General features: G+C 42.2%; 1 protein-coding gene and 1 long non-coding RNA gene across 3 annotated transcripts in view; both read left to right on the top strand.

Moving 5' to 3' along the window:
- fbxw7 (F-box and WD repeat domain containing 7) overlaps window positions 1-18697 on the top strand; it is a 94798-nt gene extending 76101 nt beyond the window's left edge. For both annotated transcript variants that reach the window (XM_060864182.1, XM_060864183.1), the window contains 10 exons: window positions 4483-4550; window positions 4988-5129; window positions 6545-6679; window positions 8033-8156; window positions 8418-8554; window positions 9047-9160; window positions 13434-13615; window positions 14799-15024; window positions 15529-15739; window positions 16001-18697. In XM_060864182.1, the coding sequence (XP_060720165.1) occupies window positions 4483-4550; window positions 4988-5129; window positions 6545-6679; window positions 8033-8156; window positions 8418-8554; window positions 9047-9160; window positions 13434-13615; window positions 14799-15024; window positions 15529-15739; window positions 16001-16269 (1608 nt within the window). In that variant the 3' untranslated portion in view covers window positions 16270-18697. The remainder of the gene's footprint in view (window positions 1-4482; window positions 4551-4987; window positions 5130-6544; window positions 6680-8032; window positions 8157-8417; window positions 8555-9046; window positions 9161-13433; window positions 13616-14798; window positions 15025-15528; window positions 15740-16000) is intronic.
- Window positions 18698-19830: 1133 nt separating this feature from the next.
- On the top strand, window positions 19831-26323 carry LOC132860573 (uncharacterized). The gene is made up of 4 exons (XR_009649858.1): window positions 19831-19856; window positions 23975-24254; window positions 24468-24542; window positions 26092-26323. It is a non-coding gene; the product is annotated as an uncharacterized LOC132860573 (long non-coding RNA).
- Window positions 26324-26566: the final 243 nt, after the last annotated feature.

Below are 26566 nucleotides of genomic sequence, written 5' to 3'. Positions count from 1 at the left end.
CGTTCACCACACGCTATGAACATAAAAACAGCAGCAACACATAACACAGCAGCAAAAAGTAAAAGGAAAGGAAAATAAAAGGTTGCTTATGTTTGTGTTTTATTTATTATTGTGTTCTTTTATTAAATGCCTGGTGATGAAACTTTATTCATTGTTTGTTAATTAATCGTTTACCGACCCGCTGCAGGAGCCGATTTGGGGAGGGCGGGGTTGGAAAATCCACCTGCTACACAGGTGGAACCTTCCTGATTTCCCTGTGACATCCCATAATTCCCTTTCCTGTGCGATTGTAAACATGGAGCAGGTCTTCCCTGCTAGCTTACGGCGTTTAATCACGTCCTGATGAACAGTTCGATTGACGTTCCCATGACTACGTTTTGTTATCTTGGCTAATGTAATTTATCTTTCTTTGTGGTTAATGCAGCTTTAATGCTATATTCAACAGCTGGAAACGTTCACAAGAGTTTTCTCTTACTTAACAGCAGCAGCAGCAGCGCTGACCATTCAATCCTGACCCTAGATATTAAACTCTTCACTGTTACTTATCACTCAACATTTATTTATTTATGAAACTCTCAATTTCAGCAGAAGTCTCTCAGTAGTAAATTACTGATTTATAAAATTCCTAATAAATTACTATTATTAGTAAGACTAGTTGGAATACTAGTAGGAATAGTAATAGTATGGTTATTATTAGTAGTAGTAGTATTAATAATATTGTTTGTACTAGTAATACTAGTAGGAATTGCAATACGAGTAGCAGTAGTAGGGATAGTAATAGTATGGTTAGTAGTATTAGTAGAACCATTAGTACTAGTAATATGAGCAGGAATAGTAATAGTGTGGTTAGTAGTAGAATCATTAGTACTAGTAATATGAGCAGGAATAGTAATAGTGTGGTTAGTAGTAGAACCATTAGTAGTAATATGAGCAGGAATAGTAATAGTGTGGTTAGTAGTAGAACCATTAGTACTAGTAATATGAGCAGGAATAGTAATAGTGTGGTTAGTAGTAGAATCATTAGTACTAGTAATATGAGCAGGAATAGTAATAGTGTGGTTAGTAGTAGAATCATTAGTACTAGTAATATGAGCAGGAATAGTAGTAGTGTGGTTAGTAGTAGAACCATTAGTAGTAATATGAGCAGGAATAGTAATAGTGTGGTTAGTAGTAGAACCATTAGTAGTAATATAAGCAGGAATAGTAATAGTGTGGTTAGTAGTAGAATCATTAGTACTAGTAATATGAGCAGGAATAGTAATAGTGTGGTTAGTAGTAGAACCATTAGTACTAGTAATATGGGTAGGAATAGTAGTAGTATGGTTAGTAGTAGAAGAACAATTAGTAATAGTAATACAAGCAGGAATTGTAATAGTATGGTTAGTAGTAGTAGTAGTAGAACAATTAGCACTAGTAATATGAGTAGGGATAGTAATAGTATGGTGATCATTATTATTAGTAGAAGTAGTAGTAATAGTATTGTTTGTACTAGTAATACTAGTAGGAATCGCAATATGAGTAGTAGTAGTAATATGAGCAGGAATAGTAATAGTGTGGTTAGTAGTAGAACCATTAGTACTAGTAATACCAGTAAGAATGGAAATAATATGGTTTTTATTAGTAGTAGAACCACTAGTACTAGTAATAACAGTAGTAGTTATCATTAGTTGAATGTGATATCTGATTAGTAACATCAGTATGAACGTTAGTAGTTAGTGGTTAGAGTAGTAACATGGACGCTGGTTGAACTGGAAGCGCTGAATGCTGAATGTTCTTGAAGCTTGAGCTGTCGTAAAGCTTTTCTGACTGAACTTAAAGGCCATCGCAGTGGTTAAAAGGCCACACATACACACACAAACACACAGTTTCTGTTCAGTTCATTTGTTTAGTACTGAGCAGGGAATCCCCACCGAGTCCGTGTGTCGTTTTCAGAGAAGCTCTGCTTACTGACAACAGAGCCATTAAAAAAAAAAAAAAAACAAGGAAATTAAACCAACACCAGCAGATTAGACACAGAAATATTAAACGAATCAAACAATCCGCTGCGGTTTAACAAAGCATGCATAAAATAAAATAAGCAATATCATACAGCGAGGAGCTAAAGCACACATCAGTCATCAAATTAAAACTCTGAACCTTATCATTACTTTTGAGGAGGATTCGTTCTCACACACACACACACACACACACACACACACACACACACACATTTTAAACACCATCAATTACAGTTCACAACTGATCATAGAATCAAAAATCCACTCCAAAGAGCATGGAAAATGATCAGTTCTGTGGAAAGGAGTTGTGTTTATACAAGAAACAACAAAATAAGTCAGAAATTATATCAAAATTCATGAAGAAGTGGGAAGTTTGATCAATTCTGATTTAAGAAAAAGTGACTTCTACACACTGGAACCTGCAGCAGGCCTGATCCAACATGCCATGCTTTTACTATCTAATCTCTCTCTCTCTCTCTCTCTCTCTCTCTCTCTCTCTCTCTCTCTCTCTCTCTCTCTCTCTCTCTCTCACACACACACACACACACACACACACACAGTGTACATGAGGTCACATCTGGGTACACACTGTGCGTTCAAAGCTCCAAACCGTCCTGTTGAAAAACAGACAAAAAAGAATGTGTAGGACTGTGTGCACACTTATGAGGTGTGTGTGTGTGAGAGAGAGACATCATATAAGGATCCCAAAGCTTCATATAAACTTGATTGATTCTGATCCTAATAATACTAATAATCAGACCATTCAAATAAGAGAGAATTGAAGAAAGTGTGTGTGTGTGTGAGAGAGAGAGAATGATGATTAAAGACTGAATGAATGTCAGAAAGAATAGAGAGAGACAGTGAAAGGCGGAATGGACATTTCTGAGAGAGAAAAGTACAAAAGGAGGAAAAAGAAAATGAAAAGCAGAAAGAAAGGTACCGTATCAGGAAGACCGAAGGTAACGAGGAAAGAAAATGAAAGAGATTTTAAAAAGAATTATATGAAAGGAATAAAGATCGATAAAGATGAGAAATGAATAATAGGAAGAACAAGACACCTGGAAATAAAGAACACATCGAAAGAGATGGAAAACTGTATAAAACTTTTGAATATAATTTACTGTGTTTCTGAGTTTGTGTGTGTGAGTGTTTCTATAAGTGTGCATCCACTAGTTTGCGATTTTGCGTCCGCGAGTGTGTATGAATTAGCCATTGCTTTGTCCTGCTCAACTGTTCTTTCCACTAAACATCTTTTGCCACAGACAAAGTCACTATTGTGTGTGTGTGTGTGTTCTGATCGTTTAAAACACTGCACAACTAAAAATAGTTTTTATTCAAATGAGTTCACTTGTGCAGAGGACACTGAACCTTTGTTTTAGGGACGAGATGCTCCGTAGCCAGGCACCAACTATTCGCCAGAAAGAGGGCCATCTGTGCGTGTAGCGTGTGTGTGTGCGTGTGTGTGTGTGTGTGTGTGTTCATGTGTGAAAGAGATGGGATGGAGAAGAAAGAGGCCACTAAAGAATAGGGCTGCTCTATTTTTCTTTTAGAGACGATATAAATCAACCTTTCATGCCAACGGAGCAGCTATTGATCATCTTGCCCTTTACTAGTACTAGATCATGTGTGTGTGTGTGTTTGTATTCTGTACTGTAAACCACACTACTGACTGACTTAAACATTGAAATCGTCCATGTAAAGAGAAGTGTCTTCATCATGACCTTCAGCTGTTTATTTAGCACCAAGACCCATGAATCCATTCCGACACCAAAATATTGGGTGTTGTAGTTGTGAGCACTGAGAAGTTTCCTGATGGTTTTACTTTATACTGGTTTGTTTGGCTCTGAGCTTCAGAAAGTCATCAGGGTTGAGCAAAGATTGAAGGGTGGTGGTTTGAGGGGTGGTGTGTTGATGGGTGGTGGGTTGAGGGGTTGAGGGGTGGTGTGTAATAGAGACTGTATATTAGGTGTTGGAGAACGTTGGTGGTGATGAACGTTGGTGGTGATGAATGTTGGTTTTTTTTTGTTGAATTTTTGTATTTCTGCTCATAAACTCAGTGTTAAATCAACGTGCCACAGCCTTGGACTTTAAGTCGCTGTATAATCTTTACATGAGTGTAGAACTTGTTCTATAATAATAATTACAGAAGTCATTATTTAAAGCCTGTCAGTGGACTGTACACATCTCACTGATGGAGACATGACAGAAATCGCTGTAACCGCTCGGCGCAGGCTGTTATTAGCAACAGGCGAAATCACTTAGGTATTTTTCAGCGAGCTAAAGGATGTTCCATAAAAGCTTTAAAAACCTTTCAGGGTCTCTCATTTGTCACTCCCTGTTATTACTAACTGTGTTAATGACCATGTGTGGGATCACAAGCTGCTCTTCTTCTGCAGTTAAATTTGTTTTGTTTTTTTTTGTTTTTTGTTTATTCTTTAAAAAAAAATAATGCATTCAACTTTTTTTCATATGTGTTGCGTTACAGATGAAGAGGAAGTTGGACCACGGACCCGAAGTTCGGCCGTTTCCATCAGGCAAGAAGCCTTGTCCAAGGTAAAGTATAAAAATATCTAAAATTACTACTAATAATAAATAGTTTGAATGCTGAAATCCAGGCAAATGTATAAATATTTTTCTCTAAAATAAGAAAAGATCCCCTTTAGCAGGATGAAGAATTTTCACTATTATGTCACACCATGTTAAGTTCTTGTCTGAACATTTTGGGCCTAAAGCCACAGAAGAGGTTAAACATCCTCAGTCCATTTAATCTGCTGGATATTATTTTCTTTCCTGTTTAAATTAGTATTAGATTTTTTCCCCCTTCGAGTTTCTCTGTCGATTGTTACACACGTAAAAAGGGTTCCAAGAAGAAAGAAGAAGAAAGTAAAGCATCCCAGAAGGAACGTTGTCATGTAACAGTAGCTTGAACAAACTCCTCTTGTTAAAATCCTGTCTCTGTAGTTATTAAGAACCACCTTTCTGTCTCTCAGTCCAACAGGTTTGGTCCCGTATCCATCCACCCCCACTACATTTGGTGACTTGAGAGCTGCTAACGGACAGGGACAGCAGAGACGTCGTATCACCTCCATCCAGCCTCCCACAGGCTTACAGGAATGGCTCCGTACCTTCCAGGTGTGTGGACCTCACACTCAGGGTGTGACATAGATGCTCGGGAGACATAATAGTGTTAATGTGTACCCTGTACACATATCTGACAATCAGTGCTCCACCCACAAGCCTCGTGTTAGCGTACCTCATTTAACGCTTTAATTAACCTTCCACTAGCAGTGACTGAGCATCCCTTCATTAGCAGGCTGAGCTCCTGCTCCTTCATGCAGAAGAAGTGGCAGAATCTCCTTCGCTGCAGGCCTGCTAATTAACGCCTAACTTACTCACAACAGTTTCACCCTCGTAAAGTCTGAGCCTTCGGGCTGAGATTAGACAGCTGCCTCGACTAGCTCAGTGCAGTGCTGCAGGTGAAACTCCCAGCAGTTTCAGGCGGCTCGATGTCGTCTCCACGCTGATTACACGCTCCGGCCTGACTTTAGCTCGACTAGCTTGAAGCTAGTCCTATTACATAGCAAGCTAATCTAAAGAAACTGGAACCAAGCAAGTGGAAATTTTCAGACCAGAATTCTTATAATTTAATTTGAATGAAACAGAAACGTTGATTAGCTTTTTGTCCGCTGACACCGATGTCATGTCAGTCTGAACAACCTTTAATGATGTAGGGATGCAACCCCAACTTTGGCCTCTACCCTGACGATACTTTTGGCTCGTTAGCCTCAGGTATGTCTGTAATCGCAGTTTGTCAAAGAAACCCACAGGCGATTTGATGGAACCCGTTTTGTGTCGCACCTCATTCCTGTCAAGCCTCAACACCTCACACCTGCATGACACACGGCCCAAACGTCTGAGCGCACAGACGAGAGCTGGTCTAACTTCCTCAGGATCAACCCGGATTAGCGCGAGATAGATGATGACTGATGCGTTAGTTACGCCTGAGACGACGCATTGTTTAGATTCGATTCGAGTCGTTTCTTTCCTTCCTCCGATTGGCTCGTGTCCGAGTGTCAGATGAGTTGATATTCTTGTTAGATAGACTTTAGGACAGTCGCTAGTTTGCTCCATTTGATTCTGGGGGCTTGGGACTCGTGTTGTAACAGGTGATTAGGGTTATGTAAGGGACACAGATTTTAGGAGCGCTGATGTGCAAGAACATTACGTACTGTATCACCAGTGGAGAGAGAGAGTACACACTGTTCATTCTTCTCTGTTTTAAAAGAAAAAAGTCTGTCAGTGCAATGAACTGATTCTGTGGGAGAAATAAAGTTCTGTTAAAAATGTACAGAGAGAGAGTGTGTGTTCTGATGCTCTCACACAACTTAATATCTCACACACACAAAAATGAAGAGGACACAGAAAAGCTGCTGCCATTTTCTCTGTACACAAAGTTTTTTAATGTTTCTCTGTGTGTGTGTGTATGTGTGTGTGTGTATGTGTGTGTGTGTGTGTGTGTGTGTGTGTGTGTGTGTGTGTGTGTGTAGAGTTGGAGCGGGCCAGAGAAGCTCTTGGCTCTGGATGAGTTGATTGACAGCTGTGAGCCTACACAGGTGAAGCACATGATGCAGGTGATCGAGCCTCAGTTCCAGAGGGACTTCATCTCCCTACTGCCCAAAGAGGTAAACTCTACACACACACACACACACACACACACACACACACACTCTCGATACACTTATTAGTCTGTCTTTATCTTTGTGTTAAATAAAAGTCTGACACATTCACTAATTGAATAATTGCCCAGTTAAAGTCATTAGAATATTATTGGGCATGAGCTACTGTTCAGAGGAAACTGGTGTCTCTGCTGAATCTCTGAAGTCAACCAGTGCTGTTTTTAATGTGGTAAAAGTATTGTCAGCGACAGAGACGCCGCTTTTATCAATAAAAACTCTACGGTTCAGTTGTATTTTTACGTTACAGGCATTCGGAGAGAATGCTGAGGGTATTTTTAGCTAACAGATAACAAGTACGTCCTCAGTTCACTAATGAAATCTGTGTCTCACACACTGGCACAATGATCAGTGATACAACTGAACCACTTTCTCTCTAACATGATGTAACACATCGGCGCTCTGTCTCTCTGTCTGTCTCTCTGTCGCTCTGTCTGTCTCTCTGTCGCTCTCTCTCTTTCTCTCATTCTCTCATCTCTCTCTCTGTCTCTCTCTCTCCCTCGGCTCTGTCTGTCTCTCTCTCACTTTCTCTCGGCTCTCTCTGTCTCTCGCTCTCTCTCTCTCGGCTCTCTCTCTCTCTCTCCCTCTCTCTCTCTCTCTCTCTCTCTCTCTCTCTCTCTCTGTCTCTCTCTCTCTCTCTCACTCACTCACTCACTCACTCTCTCACACACACACACACACACACACACACACACACACACACACTTATTCATGTATGTACAAAAAAAAAAACAGTGTTCTTTCCATTTGTGTGTATGACTTTTTTCATTGTACTGCCTGGCTTTCTACAGGTCTTTCCTGATTTATATCACCTGCAACACACAAACACACACACACACAGTCAGTTTTTGTACTTAGCAAAGGGAAATGCTTGAGGCTAATAAGAGATTAATACATCCTGCTCTTTAATCCACCCTGTTATTCCTACCAAGTAGATTGCACAACCACCACCACCCCAACCCCCACTTCCTCCCTCTCTCTCTCTCTCTCTCTCTCTCTCTCTCTCTCTCTCTCTCTCTCTCACTCACTCACTCTCACTCTCTTCCTCTCTCACTCACTCACTCTCACTCTCTTCCTCTCTCATTCTCACTCTCTCTCTCTCACTCATAAGGTTCATGTAAATATTATACACACACAGGAGTTATTTACACTTGCATTATTGTTCTATTATATATTTACTCTAATGTTCACGTGGCCTCACATTGGACTCGTGATTGTGAAAGTTACTTACAGACTTTGCTGATAATTTATCTCAATCTTTTCTCCTGTCATTCTGTCTGTTTCTCGACCGTCTGTCTGTAGTTGGCTCTGTACGTCTTGTCCTTCTTGGAGCCGAAGGATTTGCTCCAGGCCGCTCAGACGTGTCGATACTGGCGAATCCTTGCTGAAGACAACCTGCTCTGGAGAGAAAAATGCAAAGAAGAAGGTAAATAAAAAATCAATTACAGGGTAGAGGAAAGGCCGTTAAACCCGAGGCCAGGGTTAAGCCTTCTGTTCCATTTGGGCCGAAAACGGTCTTCAAGAGCAGCCAGATAATGTACAGTAAGAGTTTGAGGCTCAGAGGCGCTAAATCTAGCAAATATGATATTACTGTACAAGTATATATTCAGCTCATATGACAGCTGGTTTATATGTGATGTAGTTGTTAATAATCGTGTGTGTGTGTGCGCGCGCGCGCGTGTGTCAGGTATCGACGAGCCGTTGCACATCAAAAGGAGGAAGGTGGTGAAGCCGGGGTTCAGTCACAGCCCGTGGAAGAGCGCCTACATTAGACAACACCGCATCGACACCAACTGGAGGAGAGGAGAGATCAAATCACCAAAGGTACAGACACACGTTTCTCTTTTCTCTCCATTTTCTCTCTCTCTCTCTCTCTCCTCATATCTCACACCTTTTTTCTCTCTTGCTGTCTCACTTGCTTTCTCCATCTGGTGTGTGCGTGTGTGCGCGCGCGTGTGTGAGAGTGAGAGTGCGCGAGAGAGAGTGAGAGACCGTGACTGCAATTTCTCTCTAATGTTAGAAAGATGCTGTGTCATTCGCTGCCTCAGCAGATGACACACACACACTCTCACACACGCTTCTGCAGAATCACACCCTCCTGCTTTCGTCTGTTATCTCTGTATGACGCTGTAGCTCTGCTGTGCATGATATGTATTATGATATGACTAATATTAATAAATATAACAATGATAAAAAGAAACCCATCTTAGTTTGATAGAACACAAGCAGAGCTTATGAATAAACTCACAGTGATTCTATCAGTTCATTCGTGTAAGTTGAATTCACTCGTTCTTTCTCCCTGTCTCTCTCTCTCAGGTGTTGAAAGGACACGATGATCACGTCATCACATGCCTGCAGTTTTGTGGGAATCGTATCGTGAGCGGTTCAGACGATAACACACTCAAAGTGTGGTCTGCAGTCACAGGAAAGGTGAGGGCTCTCAATTCATTACAGTGGGAGAGGAGGAGGAGGAGGAAGAGGAGGGTGATCTGGTCATAGTGCAAACAGAATGTAAAAACACGAGCCTTTTCTTTTTCACTTCAGTTCATCTCCTTTTGATGAATGCAGTTTAGTTTTACTGCATATTCTTTCTCTCTCTGTGTCTGTCTCTCTGTCTCTCTGTGTGTGTCTCTCTCTCTCTCTCCCTCTCTCTCTGTATCTCTTTATAGCACACACACTCATTATAACTACACACTCATTACACTCATTATAACTACACACTCATTGTAACTACACACTCATTACAATCCTAACACACACTCATTATAACTACACACACTCATTATAACTACACACTCATTATAACTACACACACTCATTATAACTACACACACTCATTACAATCCTAACACAAACTCATTATAACTACACACTCCTTATAATCCTAACACACACTCATTATAACTAGACACTCATTACAATCCTAACACATACTCATTATAACTACACACTCATTATAACTACACACTCATTACAATCCTAACACACACTCATTATAACAACACACACATTGTCTGTGTACCGTATCCTTTATCTAGTTTTATAATCAATCTGTTATGTTTAATAGTAGTAATATAGTGTTTCACACAAGAGTATCTCACACTCCCGGGCAGCTTCCCCTCGTCCTGCAGAGGGAATTTCGTGTCATTTCCTGTTTCCTGCTCTGTAGTGATTGACTTGGTTACCCTGAGCTGGTGATGAACTCAGCTATGAAAACTCACCGTCATTAATTATTCACAGTGAACACAGAGAGTCTGTTCACTGCTCAGGTCTACACACACACCCCATTGTGTGTGTGTGTGTATCGCTCACTTTCTACACTGCTTTACTCCTTTTATTTCTCTTTCTCACTCTCACTCTCTATTACACACACACACAGACAAAACCTCAGAGATTGTTGTGCCCTTCTACTGATTGAAATCTTCTCTAAACCTGACCTCCTGTGTGCATAAAAGTTTGACACAAAAGTGAGACACAAACAACCTCAGAACAGAATCAATAACTGTGTGTGTGTGCACGCATGCGAGGGAGCATGTATACGTTTGTGCTTTCCTCGTCTCTTCTTCTATTTGACTCATTATTTCTTATCATTTTATTGTCCTTCAATTCCACAAGGTCGCTCTCGCTCTCTCTCGCAGCCCCCCTCCCCCCTCCTCTCGCAGGCTGAAGAATGTCTCTCACGGACAGAGGGAATGGTTGAAATTCTTTTTGTGCCCAGTGCTCATTAAACACACTCCACAGTGGACCTTCATTATCTCACAGTGCTTCAGTAACAAACCGCCGGCGGATCAGAGCCGTTAGAGAGAACGTTCTCGCTCTCGCTGCTGCATGAAGTGGCTCTGATGAGATCGTTTCATGTCTGAGAGACGAGACAGGTTTGAGGTTGGACGAGCTGTGTGGCACTTTTTATAAGTTTGATCCTCCAGCCGAATTTCTGCTCAGTCCATAGTGCAAGAAAACAGAGCCTTAGCATGTCCTGGCTTCACTAATCTGACCTTTGACCTTCACCCAGAGCGCTGATAATGCCTTGCAACGGAATTAGAACGCAGTTAACGAGGGAAAATCAAATTAAAGGTAATACAGCGCCTGTTTATATATCCCAACACACGGCACTAATCTCATCATGACCCCATTGAGCCGAATCAAAAGCCGCACAGCATCGTGGGTAATGTGGTAGTTATACAGAGCCTGAACTTATCAGTTAGGTTAATGGACGTTAATCAGCACTGAGACTCCGTGCAGGATTCAATCTGAATGTTTCTTACACACTAATAAAGAACCGAGGTTATGTTTACGTCAGAAATGTTCAGTTGGTACTGAATACAGGAAGGTCAGCAGGAAAAGACAAGTGTTAGCATAGTGTGTATGTGCGTGTGTGTGTGTGTGTGTCCTGACCACAGGATCCTGCGGTGGGCGGAAGATTGCGGCGTGCTGCAGTCTGCATGTAAAGAACTTGGTGATCAGCCAAAGGTGCAGTGTGACTCAGAGAGAGAGAGAATGATGGGAAGAGGAATAAAATATACAGAGAGAAGATAGATAGAGAATCTGTGTGTCTCAGCGATGTAAATGGACAGAGGGAGAGAGACAGCAAGAGGAGGGATTAAAGAATACAAAAGGCAGAACAAGAGTGACAGAAGGAGATTTAATGAAGTCCTGAAAGAGACATTTAGAGAAAGTAACGAGAGAGAGTGTGAGAAAGGGAGGGAGAGAGACAGAGAGAGGTGGAGGGAGTGAGAGTGAGAAGACAAAAGAATGAGACCGAGAGACAGACAGCATGTAAACAAAATTTTTTTTCCTTGTGGGTTTCAGAGAACTTTGTTACTTTAGAAAGCAGCTACACACACACACACACACACACACACACACAGAGCACAAGCGCTTATGCTCTTTGACCTCTACATTGATGGGTGATAATTTAAGGTGTGTGTGTGTGTAAACACAAACCCTCAGAGTAACAGTGTAGCCACCAAACATGACTCAGCAGATCTTTAGTGATTTTCCACTGAGCAGAATCTAATCCGAACTCGATGACTCATAAGCACAGAATTTTATAAAGTAAATTCATGCTCAAGTAAATGACAAGTTTTCAGTGTGCAGTCTAGTAACATGGCATTGTAAGAGAGTGTGTGTGTGTGTGTGTGGGTGTGTGTGGTGGTTGACGCTTGACTACGAGGTACAGCGACCGTTTTTGTTTTTTTTTGCAGATCACGCCATAACATGGGGGTGCCAATACTTTTATCTTTACTAAAAAAGACTCGGACAGTCCACGGATCAGGAAAGCTACTTGTACCTCAGATCAGATATTAACAAGAGGGCGTGGCATTCATAGGTGTTTTTACATCATTTACATATTAGTTTTTTTTCCACAAAGAATGCTTGTTCATTTTATTTTCTTTAATGGCAGACAGACAGATGTGTAAAAGTCCTAACGTACGCCTTCTATAACGTGCACATGGTTTGTGAGCACTGTGATGAGATTTGCTGTCATCATTTATGAGACACTTACTATATAATAGACCACATGCATATTTAATCAGGTGCTCGTTAATATGCATGAGTTTGGCTGTAATAGATCCAGCAATGCTTAAAAAGTCAACAGTGTGATTGTTCTGTCTGTCTGAGTCTGTGGCTCTAGCCCCGACCCCCCCACCCCCACCCCCCACCGTGTCCAGCACATAGTTAGCCTTTAGCGCTAATTGGGTTGTTTAGTTAATTAGCAGCCATGTTGTTTAGTGAACCTTCAGTTGGGTGACAGTGTAATAAAGCGAAAGAGACGGAGGCGTTCTGAGGTTAAACTGCAGGGACGGCCGCCGCTTCCACAAATTAACGACGTGTTGATGTTGATCATAAGAGAGAAAACCCAATTAATCCTCGTGCTGTTCTTTTTTTTTATATCTTTTTCCTGCTTCATCATCCTGCATTCAAAGGTTCTGTTCAGGGTCATAAAGCAGAGGATGATGAGACGTCTCTCTCTCTCTCTTTCTCTCTGTCTCTCTCTCTCTCACGCACTCTCTCAGTCGATAACCAGTCTATCATATCTGTATATAAACATGTGTATAACCAGTCTATTATATCTGTATATAAACTTGTATAACCAGTCTATCATATATGTATATAAACATGTGTATAACCAGTCTATCATATATGTATATAAACATGTGTATAACCAGTCTATCATATCTGTATATAAACATGTGTATAACCAGTCTATCATATCACATCTGTACGTAAACATATGTATAACCAGTCTATCACATCTGTAGACGAAAAGCGTGTTCACTTAGCCGCGTGCGTTTCCGTCTCAGCCACGTCGCAGTGTGACTCATTTATGGAGGAAAAGTCAAAATAATGCTTTAAGATGCGTTTAATAACAGAGCAGAAGGTACAGCTTCTTTACACTGGTTTCACTTTGAACAATTTATTTCTACAGAATTGTACAAATTCCCCTTTTACACGCATTTACGTGTTACATAATTATTTATTTACAATCTTCCGAAGGCTGTTTTTGTTTAGAGCGGTTGTCAGTCCTGGGCTCTGTGTTCTCACTCTGCAGCACCGGCGCAGGATGAGATACGACCGTGTGATTAGTCACTGGGTTATTAGCTCTGTGATGAGTGACGATGTGTTTGTTCATCACCGTGTTACCGTATCAGTATTAGTATTTTACATGATAATCTAAATCCCTGTGTGTATGTGTGTGTAGTGTTTGCGGACGTTAGTTGGACACACGGGCGGTGTTTGGTCCTCTCAGATGAGAGACAACATCATCATCAGCGGCTCGACAGATCGGACTCTGAAAGTGTGGAACGCCGAGACGGGGGAGTGTATTCACACACTGTACGGACACACATCCACCGTGCGCTGCATGCACCTGCATGAAAAGAGGTAAACACACACACAGACATTTCTCAAAGCCACTTCCACTGACTTCCTGGTCCTTCCCATCACAGCGCTCAGATTAAACAGGGATTGTTCCTTACTGGTTAGTACCGTTAACCCTGTAGATTTATCCATAACCTTTGTCACACACCTCTCCGTTATCCTGCGCTCCAGACCTTTATTTATTCGCTAATCCTGCGAATGATCTCAGGTTGTGTGTGTTTGCTGTAACCCTCTTGTCGTCACAGTACAGAGCGAGAATACAACGTTAAGAGGCTTAAGCGCTTCGGAGGAACATCTAACTGTCAGGTTTAAAACAAGACGCTTTGTAATAATATAACAGCTCCAGCTGGCAGGAAGTGAGAGCTCAATATCCACATTATATTATCTGTAATATATGCATCGAATCTCCCAATAAATCTGCTGTATATGTGACCAGCTTCCTGTCGCACTTTTATTCTTATTGGGTTTTATTTCACCGTTTATTACAATCATGTCTGTGCTGAGGGAAAAAAAAAACGACAACAATTCCAAATGCCATGTTTTCACTCACTGATGGTGAACAGAATTGTGTGAAGTGTGCGTTTGTGCTGATCTCCTGGCGTTTAGGAGACAGCTGTCATCATCCCGTCTTCTAAACACATCACACTTCAGCTTTATTCCTTCTGCTTTAAAATAATGTTTATATTATTAGTCTTTAGCAGATTATTGGCACAGAGTTAAGTATAAATAGATCTTCACTGTAATGACACGAACACACACACTCACACACACGCGGCTGCAAAAGGCCATTTTTATTACAGCAAGCTGCACATGCACAGATTGCACTCTTCAATATCTATTATTATCTGAACATCCAGAAAAACAGACAGATGAATGTGTTTAGCTTCAGTGCTGTACTGCCTTGTGTGTGTGTGTGTGTGTGTGTGTGTGTGTGTCATCTGCTGAGGTGAGTGAAAGTGAGGTGTACTGTAAGTGAGCACTGAAGACTCGTTCTGATTCTTTTTTCCTCTCTCTCACGCTCTCTTTCTCTATTTTTTTCCTCTCTCTTTCTTTCTCTTAATTTATCTTAATTTATCTCTCTCTTTCTTTCTCTTTCTGCCTGTCTCTCTCTCTCTGTTTCTCTCTCTCTGTTTCTCTCTCTTTCTCTCTCTCTCTCTCTCTCTCTCTCTCTCTCTCTGTGTATCAGGGTGGTGAGTGGATCCCGGGATGCGACTCTGCGCGTATGGGATATCGACTCTGGTCAGTGTTTGCACGTGCTGATGGGTCACGTGGCGGCGGTGCGCTGCGTGCAGTACGACGGGCGCCGTGTGGTCAGCGGAGCCTACGACTTTATGGTCAAAGTGTGGGACCCTGAGACAGAGACGTGCTTACACACGCTGCAGGGACACACCAACCGGGTCTACTCACTACAGGTAACACACACACAACTCTCACCTTCACACTGTATCCCAGGTGGATTAAAAGGCCACACGAGTCGGTTGTGTATGAAGTTTAACAAGCTGAGAATAAAGAACAGGATGAACAGGAAGTCCAGCATCATAGCAGAAATAATATAAATAAAGCTACTAATACAACTCCAATGTTCCAGGGGTTTCTTCTGTAACGTAAAGATCTCGCTCAGTGTGAGTGGGGCCTTGTTTTTTTTTTTTTTTAAATTTATTTCGTAATGATTCCCATCAATTAGAAGCTGATTTTACACTAATTACTGCCGCTAGTCTGAGCTGTAATCACATAAGGGGGAAGAGATGTAGGTGTGAACCTTATTACTGAACAGAAGAACGTCTTGGACCTGATATCATTATCGATTCTTTAATTAGAAACCCGAAGGGTGCACAAACTTTTGCAGATCGTACCCCACGCCGTAAACGTATTACCTGCTGTTTCAGTATTAAGCGAACACGTGTTTGTCTCCGCAGTTCGACGGCATCCACGTGGTCAGCGGTTCTTTAGACACGTCCATCCGAGTGTGGGACGTGGAGACGGGGAACTGCATACACACGCTCACGGGTCATCAGTCCCTCACCAGCGGCATGGAGCTCAAAGACAACATCCTGGTGTCGGGGAACGCAGACTCCACTGTCAAGATCTGGGACATAAAGACGGGACAGTGTCTCCAAACACTGCAAGGTGAACACACACGTTTGTCTTCCATTACTGTTCATGCTACAGCCATCTCACACAGAGCGTGAACAGGGTGTGAGTGTGTGTGTGTGTGAGAGAGAGAGATACACTAACGAGCAGCATGAGTTACATATAGAGAAGTACGAGTGCAGTGTCTCTATCTGAGACACAGCTACGCCTTTTGTTCCATCATGTCTGTTGTTATTGTTGTGACTCATCCCCTCTTCCTCTTTCCTCCTCCCTCGTCTCTCTCGCCGTCTCTCTCAGGTCCCCATAAGCACCAGAGCGCCGTCACGTGTCTGCAGTTCAACAAGAACTTTGTGATCACGAGTTCTGACGATGGCACGGTGAAGCTGTGGGATTTGCGCTCGGGAGATTTCATCCGGAACCTGGTGAGCCTGGAGAGCGGCGGCAGCGGCGGCGTCGTGTGGAGGATCCGAGCCTCCAACGTCAAGCTGGTGTGTGCCGTGGGCAGCAGGAACGGCACCGAGGAGACCAAACTGCTCGTGCTCGACTTCGACGTCGAACTCAAGTGAACTGGACATGAAGCGAAGGGAGAGGAAGAGCAGCAGGGCGAGGATGGGGTTACGGAAACGGGCCTCCTCGCGCAGCTCCGCCACCAGACCCACCACTGCTCATCGTTCCTGCCATGAATCGCCCCTTTAGTGGCCGCCGCTGCAATTTATTTTTGAGGGAAGGGGATGGGTTGTGCTTCTTCAGAAAAGGGGCAGGGCATAATCCATAGCGGGAACAGCGGGAACAGGAAGTGCGCCTTCTTGCGCAGCTCAGAGACTGGACCCAACAAAGAGGCATCACCTCCTCCATCTTTAGAATGGGGTGGGGGCAGGAACGAGGAGGCGGGGCCTCTGCATTATGGGAAGGAAGGCTTCCTCATGCAGCTCCATGACTGGCATCTGCTTGTCTGGTCCTTTTGGGGTTCTGTGCAGCAAAGCATTCTGGGAAGGAACGAGATCGTTTGTTTGTTTGTTTTTTCTTTTCTATCCTTCACTCCCTTTCTCACAGCCTTTCTTGCTCAGAGACTTGCAGACTCAAGCCTGCACACCCCAGACATGGTTCTCTCTATTTTTGTTCTTTCTTTTGTTTGTTTTTGTTTTTAAACCGTTACGAACAAGTCGACACTGTATGCATGACGTAAGCGAGGAAGCTGAGTTGTCACAGGTGATGGTGAACGGCCACGAATGCACGCAGGTTTAGAGATTTTAACAGGATAAACAAAACCGATAAAAGAGCTTTGAGATTTAAATGTGAGGATTTAACACACGCACACACACGCACACACACACGCACGCACGCACGCTGGACCCTTGATACGTGTCAGAGAGCGGCCGATTTTCTCTCGTTCGTCCTTTCTCCTTATGTCCCACACAAACACATTTCTTTGGTGTTCAGTGCACAACTGTGAATTTCAGTATCACTCATTATTTCCTTTTTTTTGTTCACAAACATCAGCATTCGTGTTCTTGTCGCATTTCTCTCCACCGTTACCTCTACAACGAGTCTCAGTATTAATTTAAAGACAGTCTGACATTTAAATAAACAAAAAAAAAAACCAACAGATCGGTACACGGTTCCTCTGATCCTGAGCTTACTGCCGTGCCGATGCGGGTAATAAAGCAGGAGGCCGAGCGGCGGCGGCAGGTTGGCGTGGTGTGAACCGCATGTCTAACTCATCACCATTGCCTCAAAAGACATCCCACACACACTACGCTAAACTGGGGCTCACACGCTTCTCCTCGTTATTAGCCGTCGCACGACGCAAACTTCACAAATCATGGTAATGGAGGAAGAGTGTGGATCTGTTGTTTTTTTGTCGTTCGATCCGTCTTTAAGTGCTGTTCCACATCCTCAGTGCAGTTGGTTTGTCGTTGCTGTTCTCTGATTAAACTTCCTAATGTTGGCTCAGTACCGTTGCTTCATGGGAGATTAGAAATTACGATTGATTTTCTTTTTTTATTATTATTATTATTATTATTTTACTTCTAAGCCCCCTGGAAGCCCCACCCCTTCCTGTTCCTGTTCTCCCAGTGGCCAAACTGAACTTAATGCTGCTAGTCACTCATGCGGGACTTTTTATTTTATTTTTCTTTTTTAATTCTTATTTTTCCTCCACTGGCTGTGACGTTTTAGTCCCAGACTAAATCCTAAAAGAATTTAGACTTATAAATAAATCGACAAAAAGACACAATGAGTACAAGACATGACATCTGACTTTCTTCTTCTCTTTTATTTCGCCACTGAAACTTGAGCCAAATGTGCCTCTACGAGGCTGAAAGAAGGTCCGACGACTACAGACGATGCCGTGTGTGTGTGTGTGTGTGTGTGTGTGTGTGTGTGTGTGTGTGTGTGTGTGTGTGTGTGTGTCGTTCACACGTTCCTCGGGACGGAAGTTCTGTTGGACGTGTGGGATGAATTTTTAGGTTTTTATGGTTTATGGCATCGGATTGATGGAAGTCGAACTCGCTCATCGTTCTTTCTGAAGAGGAGACAGAAAAGCGTCAACGCAACGTAGCCAAACCTGTTGGTCTCGAGTCACACACACACACACTCACGCTGAACTGTGAACCTGGTTTAACACTGTATATTACGATAAAAAAAAGAAACAACAACTTTCTCCAGTTTTTAGCTTTTATTTATGGTCTGGTTTAAGAAAATCAGACGATGGAGGTGTTTTTTTTTTTTTTGTTTGTTTTGTTTTCTTTTTTCTTTTTCTTTCTTTTTTTTTCCAGTCCAAACTGCCTGGTGTAACAGACAGATAAAAAAAATACAGCAAACCTTAAAGGGATTGTTTATTAGAATTTTTATTTTCTTATAACTTAAGTGCAATAAAATGTGGGGTTGTTTATTATTGGTTTTTTTTCCTTTATTTGTTTCATTTCAAGCTTCTTTTTTGTCAATGTGTGAAAGTGTCATATGTGCCCAATAAAGCTTCTACGGTTTATTGTACACGTGAAGCGCAATCGTTTTTCTCTACCTGTGTACCTGTGTTTACACGTGCATGTGTGTGTATATGCGTGCATGTTTGTGTACGTGTGTGTGTATGTGTTTCTGTGTACGCAAGATTCCTGTTCATTCCCTGCTCTAACGCCCCTACTCTCTCACACACACACACTCTCCCACTCTCTCTCTCACACTAACCCCCACTCTCTCACACACAAACACACACACACACAAATATACTCTTCCACTCTCTCTCACACACACACACACACACATACTCTTCCACTCTCTCTCACACACACAGACACTCTCACACACACTTTTTAAAATCCTGACCTGTTTAAGTGTAACTAAGTTATAAAGTTGATAATTCTATATTTTCCTCAGTACAAAGCAGTGTATAATTTAAGGTCTTGTTTAAGACATCGCTGTAACTCCGTCACTAACTGATGATCACCAGCTCGTGACGTCTGAGTTTTTCTTGTTCACCGTAGACGAGTTTCTAAAATGTCATCGATGTAAATGTCTATAAATCTGTAACCGTTATTCGAAGTGCAACATGAACAGATCTGAATAGAATTGAATTGAACAGCCCTGAGCTCTGACTTCCTGTTTGTTTTATAGTTGTATCGTCATCTTAAATGTTCCAGTTTCCTCATCTTAAACATCTCGATCGCCAAATGCCAAACATGGAAAAATTCTCCTTTACATTTCATCAGCGCTCAAAATGTACAGCTGACGTCCTTCGTCCCTGCACCACGAGCTGATTTCCCTGAGCGTTGCTCATGCGTGTTTGTGGCAGTCGTGCGATTCCTGGAGAAATTTGCGAGCTCAGTGGGGATTATTACGAGCTCCTGCCATCTGCCATTTCTAATGTTACGCTTCTTTCATTGGCTTGTGACGAGTAAAGCCAGGCTTTAAGCTGCGAGTGCACGAGCGCTGGATAGAGTTGAAATATTCACACTATATCCTGCAGGATTCCTCTCTGACTGGGTCACTACTTGAGGTACTGGAGTTTTTCAAAAGAAATATGTGTGTTACCCATAATGCACTTCTGTCAAACTAAATATTAAAGCAGCCTGAAACATGCAACACGCCACCGAAGGGTTTGTGCTACAGAAAAGGTCAAAACTGAGTGGCGTTACACGAACATGGTGTGAGGAAGGTAAGAGAATGCAAACAAGAAGGAAATGAGACAGGATGTGAAGTAAACACACACCTGTGCTAATCAGCATCCGTGTGTTTACAGCAGACGAGTGATATACTGACGCCCTCCAGAGTTCTCAGTCTCCTTCGGGGATCACATCTCTGCCCGTGTGCGAGTTTAACTGATGCTGATGTTTACTACGTTATTGTTTCTATAGTAACAGATTAGAGACCGGAAATGGTGGACACGAGGCATCGTGTCACATCTGTCTGTTTTCTGTAGCGCTTCTTCACAGGCTCACGAGGAACCTTGAAACTATCTCAGAGGTCACAATCTCTCACACATTTATTTAGCCTTAAAGGGTTAAGGGCCTTGCTCAGGGGCCCAGCGGTGACAGCTTGGTGGCCCTGGGATTCAAACTGACAACCTTCCAATCACTAGTCCAACACCTTAACCACTAGGCTATTACATAGACACTAATCAGACTACATGACTTTGGACTGAGGAGGAAACCGGAGAACCCAGAGGAAACCCCTAATGCACAGCGAGAACATGCAAACTGTGAGGGCAGAGAAAGGATTCGAACCCCAACCCCAGAGGTGTACGTCACCGAAACAGCTACTCAAAGATCTGAGATTTCAGATCAGATCATTAAAGTATTATTTAAAGAAGGTCTGTGAGACGATTCGAGTTTTTGCTCTTAATATTAACAACTATAGACTCGAGCGCTGCTAGCTGGGACTCAGATGCTAACTTTCAGAAGATGAGCTTTAATTACAGAGTGTGATTTGGATCAATGCACTTGGACACTTAATATAAAAAGAAAAGCAGTAGCTAAAACCCTGCCGGTTAATTAACGGTTAGCATATGAGATTTACTCTGAATATAAATCACACTCAGGTCTGTGGAACCTGCGACACAGAGAGCTAACAGCTCGGCGTTTAGCCAGATAACTCTATACACTTTATTTATAACCTGTCAGGATACACCTTGTGTTTCTGTTTTATTTCGAATGAACAGGATAAAACTTGGGCTTTCTTTGTGCTTTTGTGTTCAAAGTGTTTTCTTTTATTCAAAACCTTTAAAAAATAAATTAGCAAAGACAAACAACCGAGTTGTTTAATAAGACTGAAACGTGGCCATTAAATACCACAGTGAACATTTAAATATCGTTCCTCAGCTGATTCCTAGCTAAATGTGGAAGACAGCAAAGAGAGAATCGAGAGCGCTTCACTTCCTCTAATTAACAGAGAAACCTTGACTCGGTTCTCACTCGGTCTGAGGAAGCGACATCTTCCAGTATCGAAACATTTCTCTTAAATAACCAAATAACAACCTCTTTAAAACGAAGAAACTTTAACTGTTTGACAAACCATCTTAGCTTCTAACAATCTGCTCCTGAAGAGCAAGCTCTGCCTCTGGGGGCGGGACTTATGTGGGGCTGGAGAGCATTTAATTGGTTGATCAAGAAGATTTGCACACTAACAAGTCATCAAAAAGGGTCATTTATCCAATTAAAAACAGAAAAAGCTCACTGTTAAACATCTGTAAAGCTCACTGTTAAACATCTGTAAAGCTCACTGTTAAACATCTGGACGGTGGAAGTCCCAGAACTCAGACTGTGAGCAACGTCGGCGCCTTTTCTGCTTCTCTCCTGAACGCAGGAGAAGAAAGTGAGAGGTGGAGGGCTTTGTATAATGAGGCTTAGAAAAGACAGGGTTTGCGTTTGTCTCAGGCGCTGCTGCGATCTTCTTAGCTCGGGGTTTACACAGATTTAAATCAAAGACTTTCTCTGAGAACGAGTGCAGAATAAATTGTGCTCTGAACCACTGGCTGAGGCTGTAAAATCCTCTGGCTCTGGATTTATTCTTCTTCTCCCACGTAATCCAGAGATCCTCACTGAGAGATACTTCCTTTCCTCTGTGTGTGTGTGTGTGTGTGTGTACAGTCACACAACCTATAATACTCTATATTATATAATACTCGGAAGCAGGAGTCTCAGTCATTACAGTACACGTGGAGACGTGTGGGGGAGTCTCCATGTAACCTGAATGCAGTTCTAGCGTTGCTTAAATATGTATGTATTACTCTGGTGTATCAAGATACTTACAAGGTTTCCACCTAATGCAGTTAGCATGATGGTTGTTGAAGCTGCAGGTTGTTGGGTTGTTGTTCTAGACTAGTATTAACTAACTAGTACACTAACTATACCAGTAAGTATCTGTGAATGTATAAAGCACTTGATATGAGCCACATGCTGTTAATTCCTGGTGGCTGACTGTTGCTAAGCATCTAGACGTAGTATTCAAACACCGCTTCGTTTCACACTGTACACATTTGGCAGCGCAATGCCGGCTCTGCTGGTGTGTGCGTGTGTGTGTGGGGGGGGGTTAACAGTGCTCTCATTGCTACCCTTGTAGCGTCCTGGTTACTGAGAGAAACTCCAGGAACGTGATGTGTGCTAAACCGCTACTGTTAGCTAAAAGAAAAACACTCCTTTTTTCACAACACCTTTCTTCTTATGAGAAAACATTTACTCAGCCGGCGATTATTCTTATTATTCTTATTATTTTTCTAAGAGCAGAAAACTGGAAAGGTCTTTAAACAGTCTATGAATGTTGCATGTCAAGGAAATAGCGATCCAAACAATTCCGTCTTTCTTTATTTCATGATGTTTAGCGATAGTAAAGCCATTTATTTACTAAATAAATCCCCACCTGTGGTGCAGTGGTTAGAGTGGAGGTCTGTGTTCGGTCGTCTGAATATAGCTCCTCTAACTACTACAAAAAATGTTGACTGTGAGTATTACTGCCATTTAATGAGTCAAGAATGACCTCAGAGAGCTGGTAATTTAGCTTAAACGTGTCAAACGAGTGATTCAGGACCAGAGCAACTCTGAGCAAGGGAAATACAACAACATTTGTCTTAGGGAGGGGGCGGGGCTTAACCTGTTACTAGGTGACACATTCTAGTGAAGAACGTGATTGGTTGTTTAAAAAAAATAATCTGGTCTATTATATTCACTCTCTGCACTAAGAATTTTAATAAATACAGGCTCTGGATTGAATCCCTGTTTCTCACCAGCTTTAGGTAAGGAGTAAGTATACAAAAGTAAAGAGATCTCACGTACAACATTCTGTGGTTCACCTGGATGAGCTTCACCTCTGGATTGAGAGGTTGCTGGTTCAAAACCCAGCAAAATCACCTTGACATAAATGTGAAAGGTTCAGGAATGAAAGACACAATGATTGTGGCAAAAACTAGCATGGAAGGTGCAACCTGAGACGGGGTGTGAATTAGAGTCTCAAACAACAGACGTGTTTCCAGAAAATGAACAAAGATGGTAGCAGTAATGAGTGTGAAAGGTGCAGGATGGCCTGAGGGGGTGACCTGAAATGGTGAAAGGTTACTAGCTCAAACTCCCAGCATGTCTTAAGGGCAATGAAGAAAGGTGGTGAACGTGCAGGTGGCGGTAACCTGAGACGGGTGACATGCTGGTGGTTCAAGCAATGAACAAAGGTGGTGGCAATAATGAGGAAAGGGTAGTAGAGGAGAGTGTGACAAAGGGCAAAGTTGAACCAACTGCCCCCAACGGCAGAGGAAATGATTCTGAGAAGCTCAGGCTCTCTATTTGTTTTTTGTTTAAAGCCTCCTCCGTCTGATGTCCTACTTTACAACCTCCTGCACTTTCCACACTCCTTTTACCTCCTCCACATTCCATGTCTCAGCACCGATCACTCTCTTTAAGACAGTCACTGAGCTTGGAGGTTACACAATCCCAAACCTTCAACATACCATAAAGAAAACATCTCGTTTCTTCCAGCTCTACCTGGTTGTTAGCGAGTAAATCTATTTTCCATCAGTTTATTTTGCTTGGTTTACCACCCATTCTGTTCAGGATGGGGATCAGTAACTACCGCTTGGTTCAGTGTCTCGCCCCTTCCTCTAATGTTAAATGTAGCCTGTTATGTGACATCAGACAGTTATATTTATTTATGTAATTATTTATTTATGCGCATTTTTACTTGTTCATTTATTTATTTATTAATTTATTTATTTATGCGTGCATTTACTTGTTCGTATATTTAATTATTTTTTGTTTCCACCATCGAATCCTGTTATTTGTGGTTGTAAAGGACGTCGGGTTCGGCAGTGACGCACATGGACAGAAATACAGCGCTGAGGTCAGCATCATGGAGACACAGACTTACCCACAACCACATGGTGCTTGACACACAAATACCACGTATCCCAGCATGCCCTGCAGTGCAGACTGAGTCACCCAGGGAGGGTCATCTATATCTGTCTCTGTCTCCTAAAAATGACACCAAAAGAAATCATCTTGCAATAATTGGGATAAAGTTTCTGCTATACAGCAGGGCAGTATGGATGATTAGGATGTGGCCAGTTGTCATGGTAATTAAAGAAGCTTTCTTATAAATGCTAAGTGTTCAGCTAGTTAGCTATTTGCACACAATATTAATCACAGCTTTAGGGTGGTTCATATTAATCACAGCTTTAGGACGCAGCCCATGACTGCAGCAGTAACAGTTTGATGACGTAATCTTACTGTTTCTAATGAGGGCTGAGATCAGTGTTACAGTCTGTAATCTGTCCATCTATATGCAGAAAAATCCACAGTGGAAGTGTGGAGAGACGAACAGAGGACGAGCATCCTGCTGAGAAAGAACGCCCTTCACTTATGTAACACACGCACACACACACGCACACACACACACACTTTCAGATCTGTTCAGTTTGCTTTAAGGACAAGAAGTGAGTGTGTGTGTGTGTGTGTGTGTGTGTGTGTGTGTGTGTGTGTGTGCATGGCGTGGCGTGGGTGTCAGAGAGAGAGAGTGAAAGATAGAGAGAGAGATAGAGAGAGAGAGAGAGAGAGAGAGAGAGAGAGAGAGAGAGAGAGAGAGAGAGGAAAGCACAGGGGAAAAAGCTACTGATTGATATTCATATGCTGCCTCCATGAAGACTACAGCGGTGATTTGGACAGCGGCCGAGCAAGAGACAGGCAGAAGAAATGCAGGATAGATAGATAGATAGATAGATAGATAGATAGATAGATAGATAGATAGATAGATAGACAGATAGAGTGATAGATAGAGTGATAGATAGAGTTATTAGTGGAGAGATGGATACTACATATACTGTGGACTGCTGCTGTAAACACAGGATATGCTAAATACAGATGGATGGATGGATAGATAAAATAATTTGATGGACGGATTGAAGGGTAAAAAGATAATGGTTGGATTAGTGGAAAGACATGATAGAAAGGATGGATGGATGGATGGATGGATGGATGGATAGATAAAATAATTTGATGGACGGATTGAAGGGTAAAAAGATAACGAGTGGATTAGTGGAAAGACATGATAGAAAGGTCTGATGGATGGATGGATGGATGGATGGATGGATGATCAGACAGATAGAGAGACTACATAAGAAGATATTTAGACAAATAGCGGTTGTTTTACTTCTAACAGTTGATTTGGTTCAGGACCCATTTATCAGTTCATCACCTAAACACACCGTAGGAAAGGTCACGTCCCAAACCACACATTTTATCCACTATGTAGAGAGCAAGAACACCATCAGAAATAACAAGCAGCTTTCTAACAGAAACAGATCCAGTCATCGGTGTGACACCTTTATGAAGTGCTGTAGCAGAATATCTAGAAATTCATAAACTCCCCAGATCAATGACAGCTATCTTATTATTTATTTGTATTTTTTTAATAACATCCACACGGCCTCCTCTCGCCTCTCCTCATCCATTTCGGCTTCCAAAGCATGCACACTCGGAGCGGTCGATGTGGAACGAATCACATTAGTTTTCAATCCATCACTGGCCTACAGCTGGAAAGCATCGAATCTATAAAATAAACCAAGACGAGCTGATTCAGAGCCAATTTAATGATCCTGTGTTCTGGATGGAGAAGCCTAACAGATCTGACAGTGTTCAGGTAAATCCTGAGCTCTAGTGACAAATAAATAAATAAATAGATATCAGTGTTTGAACAAAACCACTTACACAGCATCGACAAAATGAAAAGAACATGTTGAAATGTTGCCTTCATGATGCTGAGTTGTATTCAGTGTCAATTATTCCCGTCGCCTAGGCAACACACGGATATGCACATCTGGATATTTTAGAAAAATGAATTAAATTCTGAGAACAAATAATTATAAATGTAATCATTTGACTAAACGTATTTATTTACAGGTATTTATTTCACAGTGACAGGTTTACACCTTGTGAACAAGACCCCAAGATACTTAAACTCCTCCACTTGAGGCAGGAGCTCTCCACCAACCTGAAGGGGGCAAACCACCCTTTTCCGGCTGAGAACCATGGCCTCGGACTGATTCTCATCCCCACCACTTCACACTCGGCTGCAAACCGTCCCAGTGCACACTGAAGGTCCTGATTTGAGGAAGCCAACAGGACAACATCATCTGCAAAAAAGCAGAGACCTGATCGACAGGTGGATCTGTGTATCTTCTGCAGTGATGCGGTTGATATACCGGTCTGTTGTGGTGAAGAAAGAGCTGAGCCACAAGGCGAAGCTCTCTATTTACCAGTCGATATATGTTCCTACCCTCACCTATGGTCATGAGCTCTGGGTCATGACTGAAAGGACAAGATCCCGGATACAGGCGGCCGAAATGAGCTGAGGTGGCTCTGGCATCTGTTCCGGGCATGTCCAACCGGG

This window comes from Tachysurus vachellii, chromosome 2 (assembly GCF_030014155.1).
Source record: "Tachysurus vachellii isolate PV-2020 chromosome 2, HZAU_Pvac_v1, whole genome shotgun sequence".
Lineage (NCBI taxonomy): Eukaryota > Metazoa > Chordata > Actinopteri > Siluriformes > Bagridae > Tachysurus > Tachysurus vachellii.
This window is presented reverse-complemented; position numbering and strand designations above follow the sequence as displayed.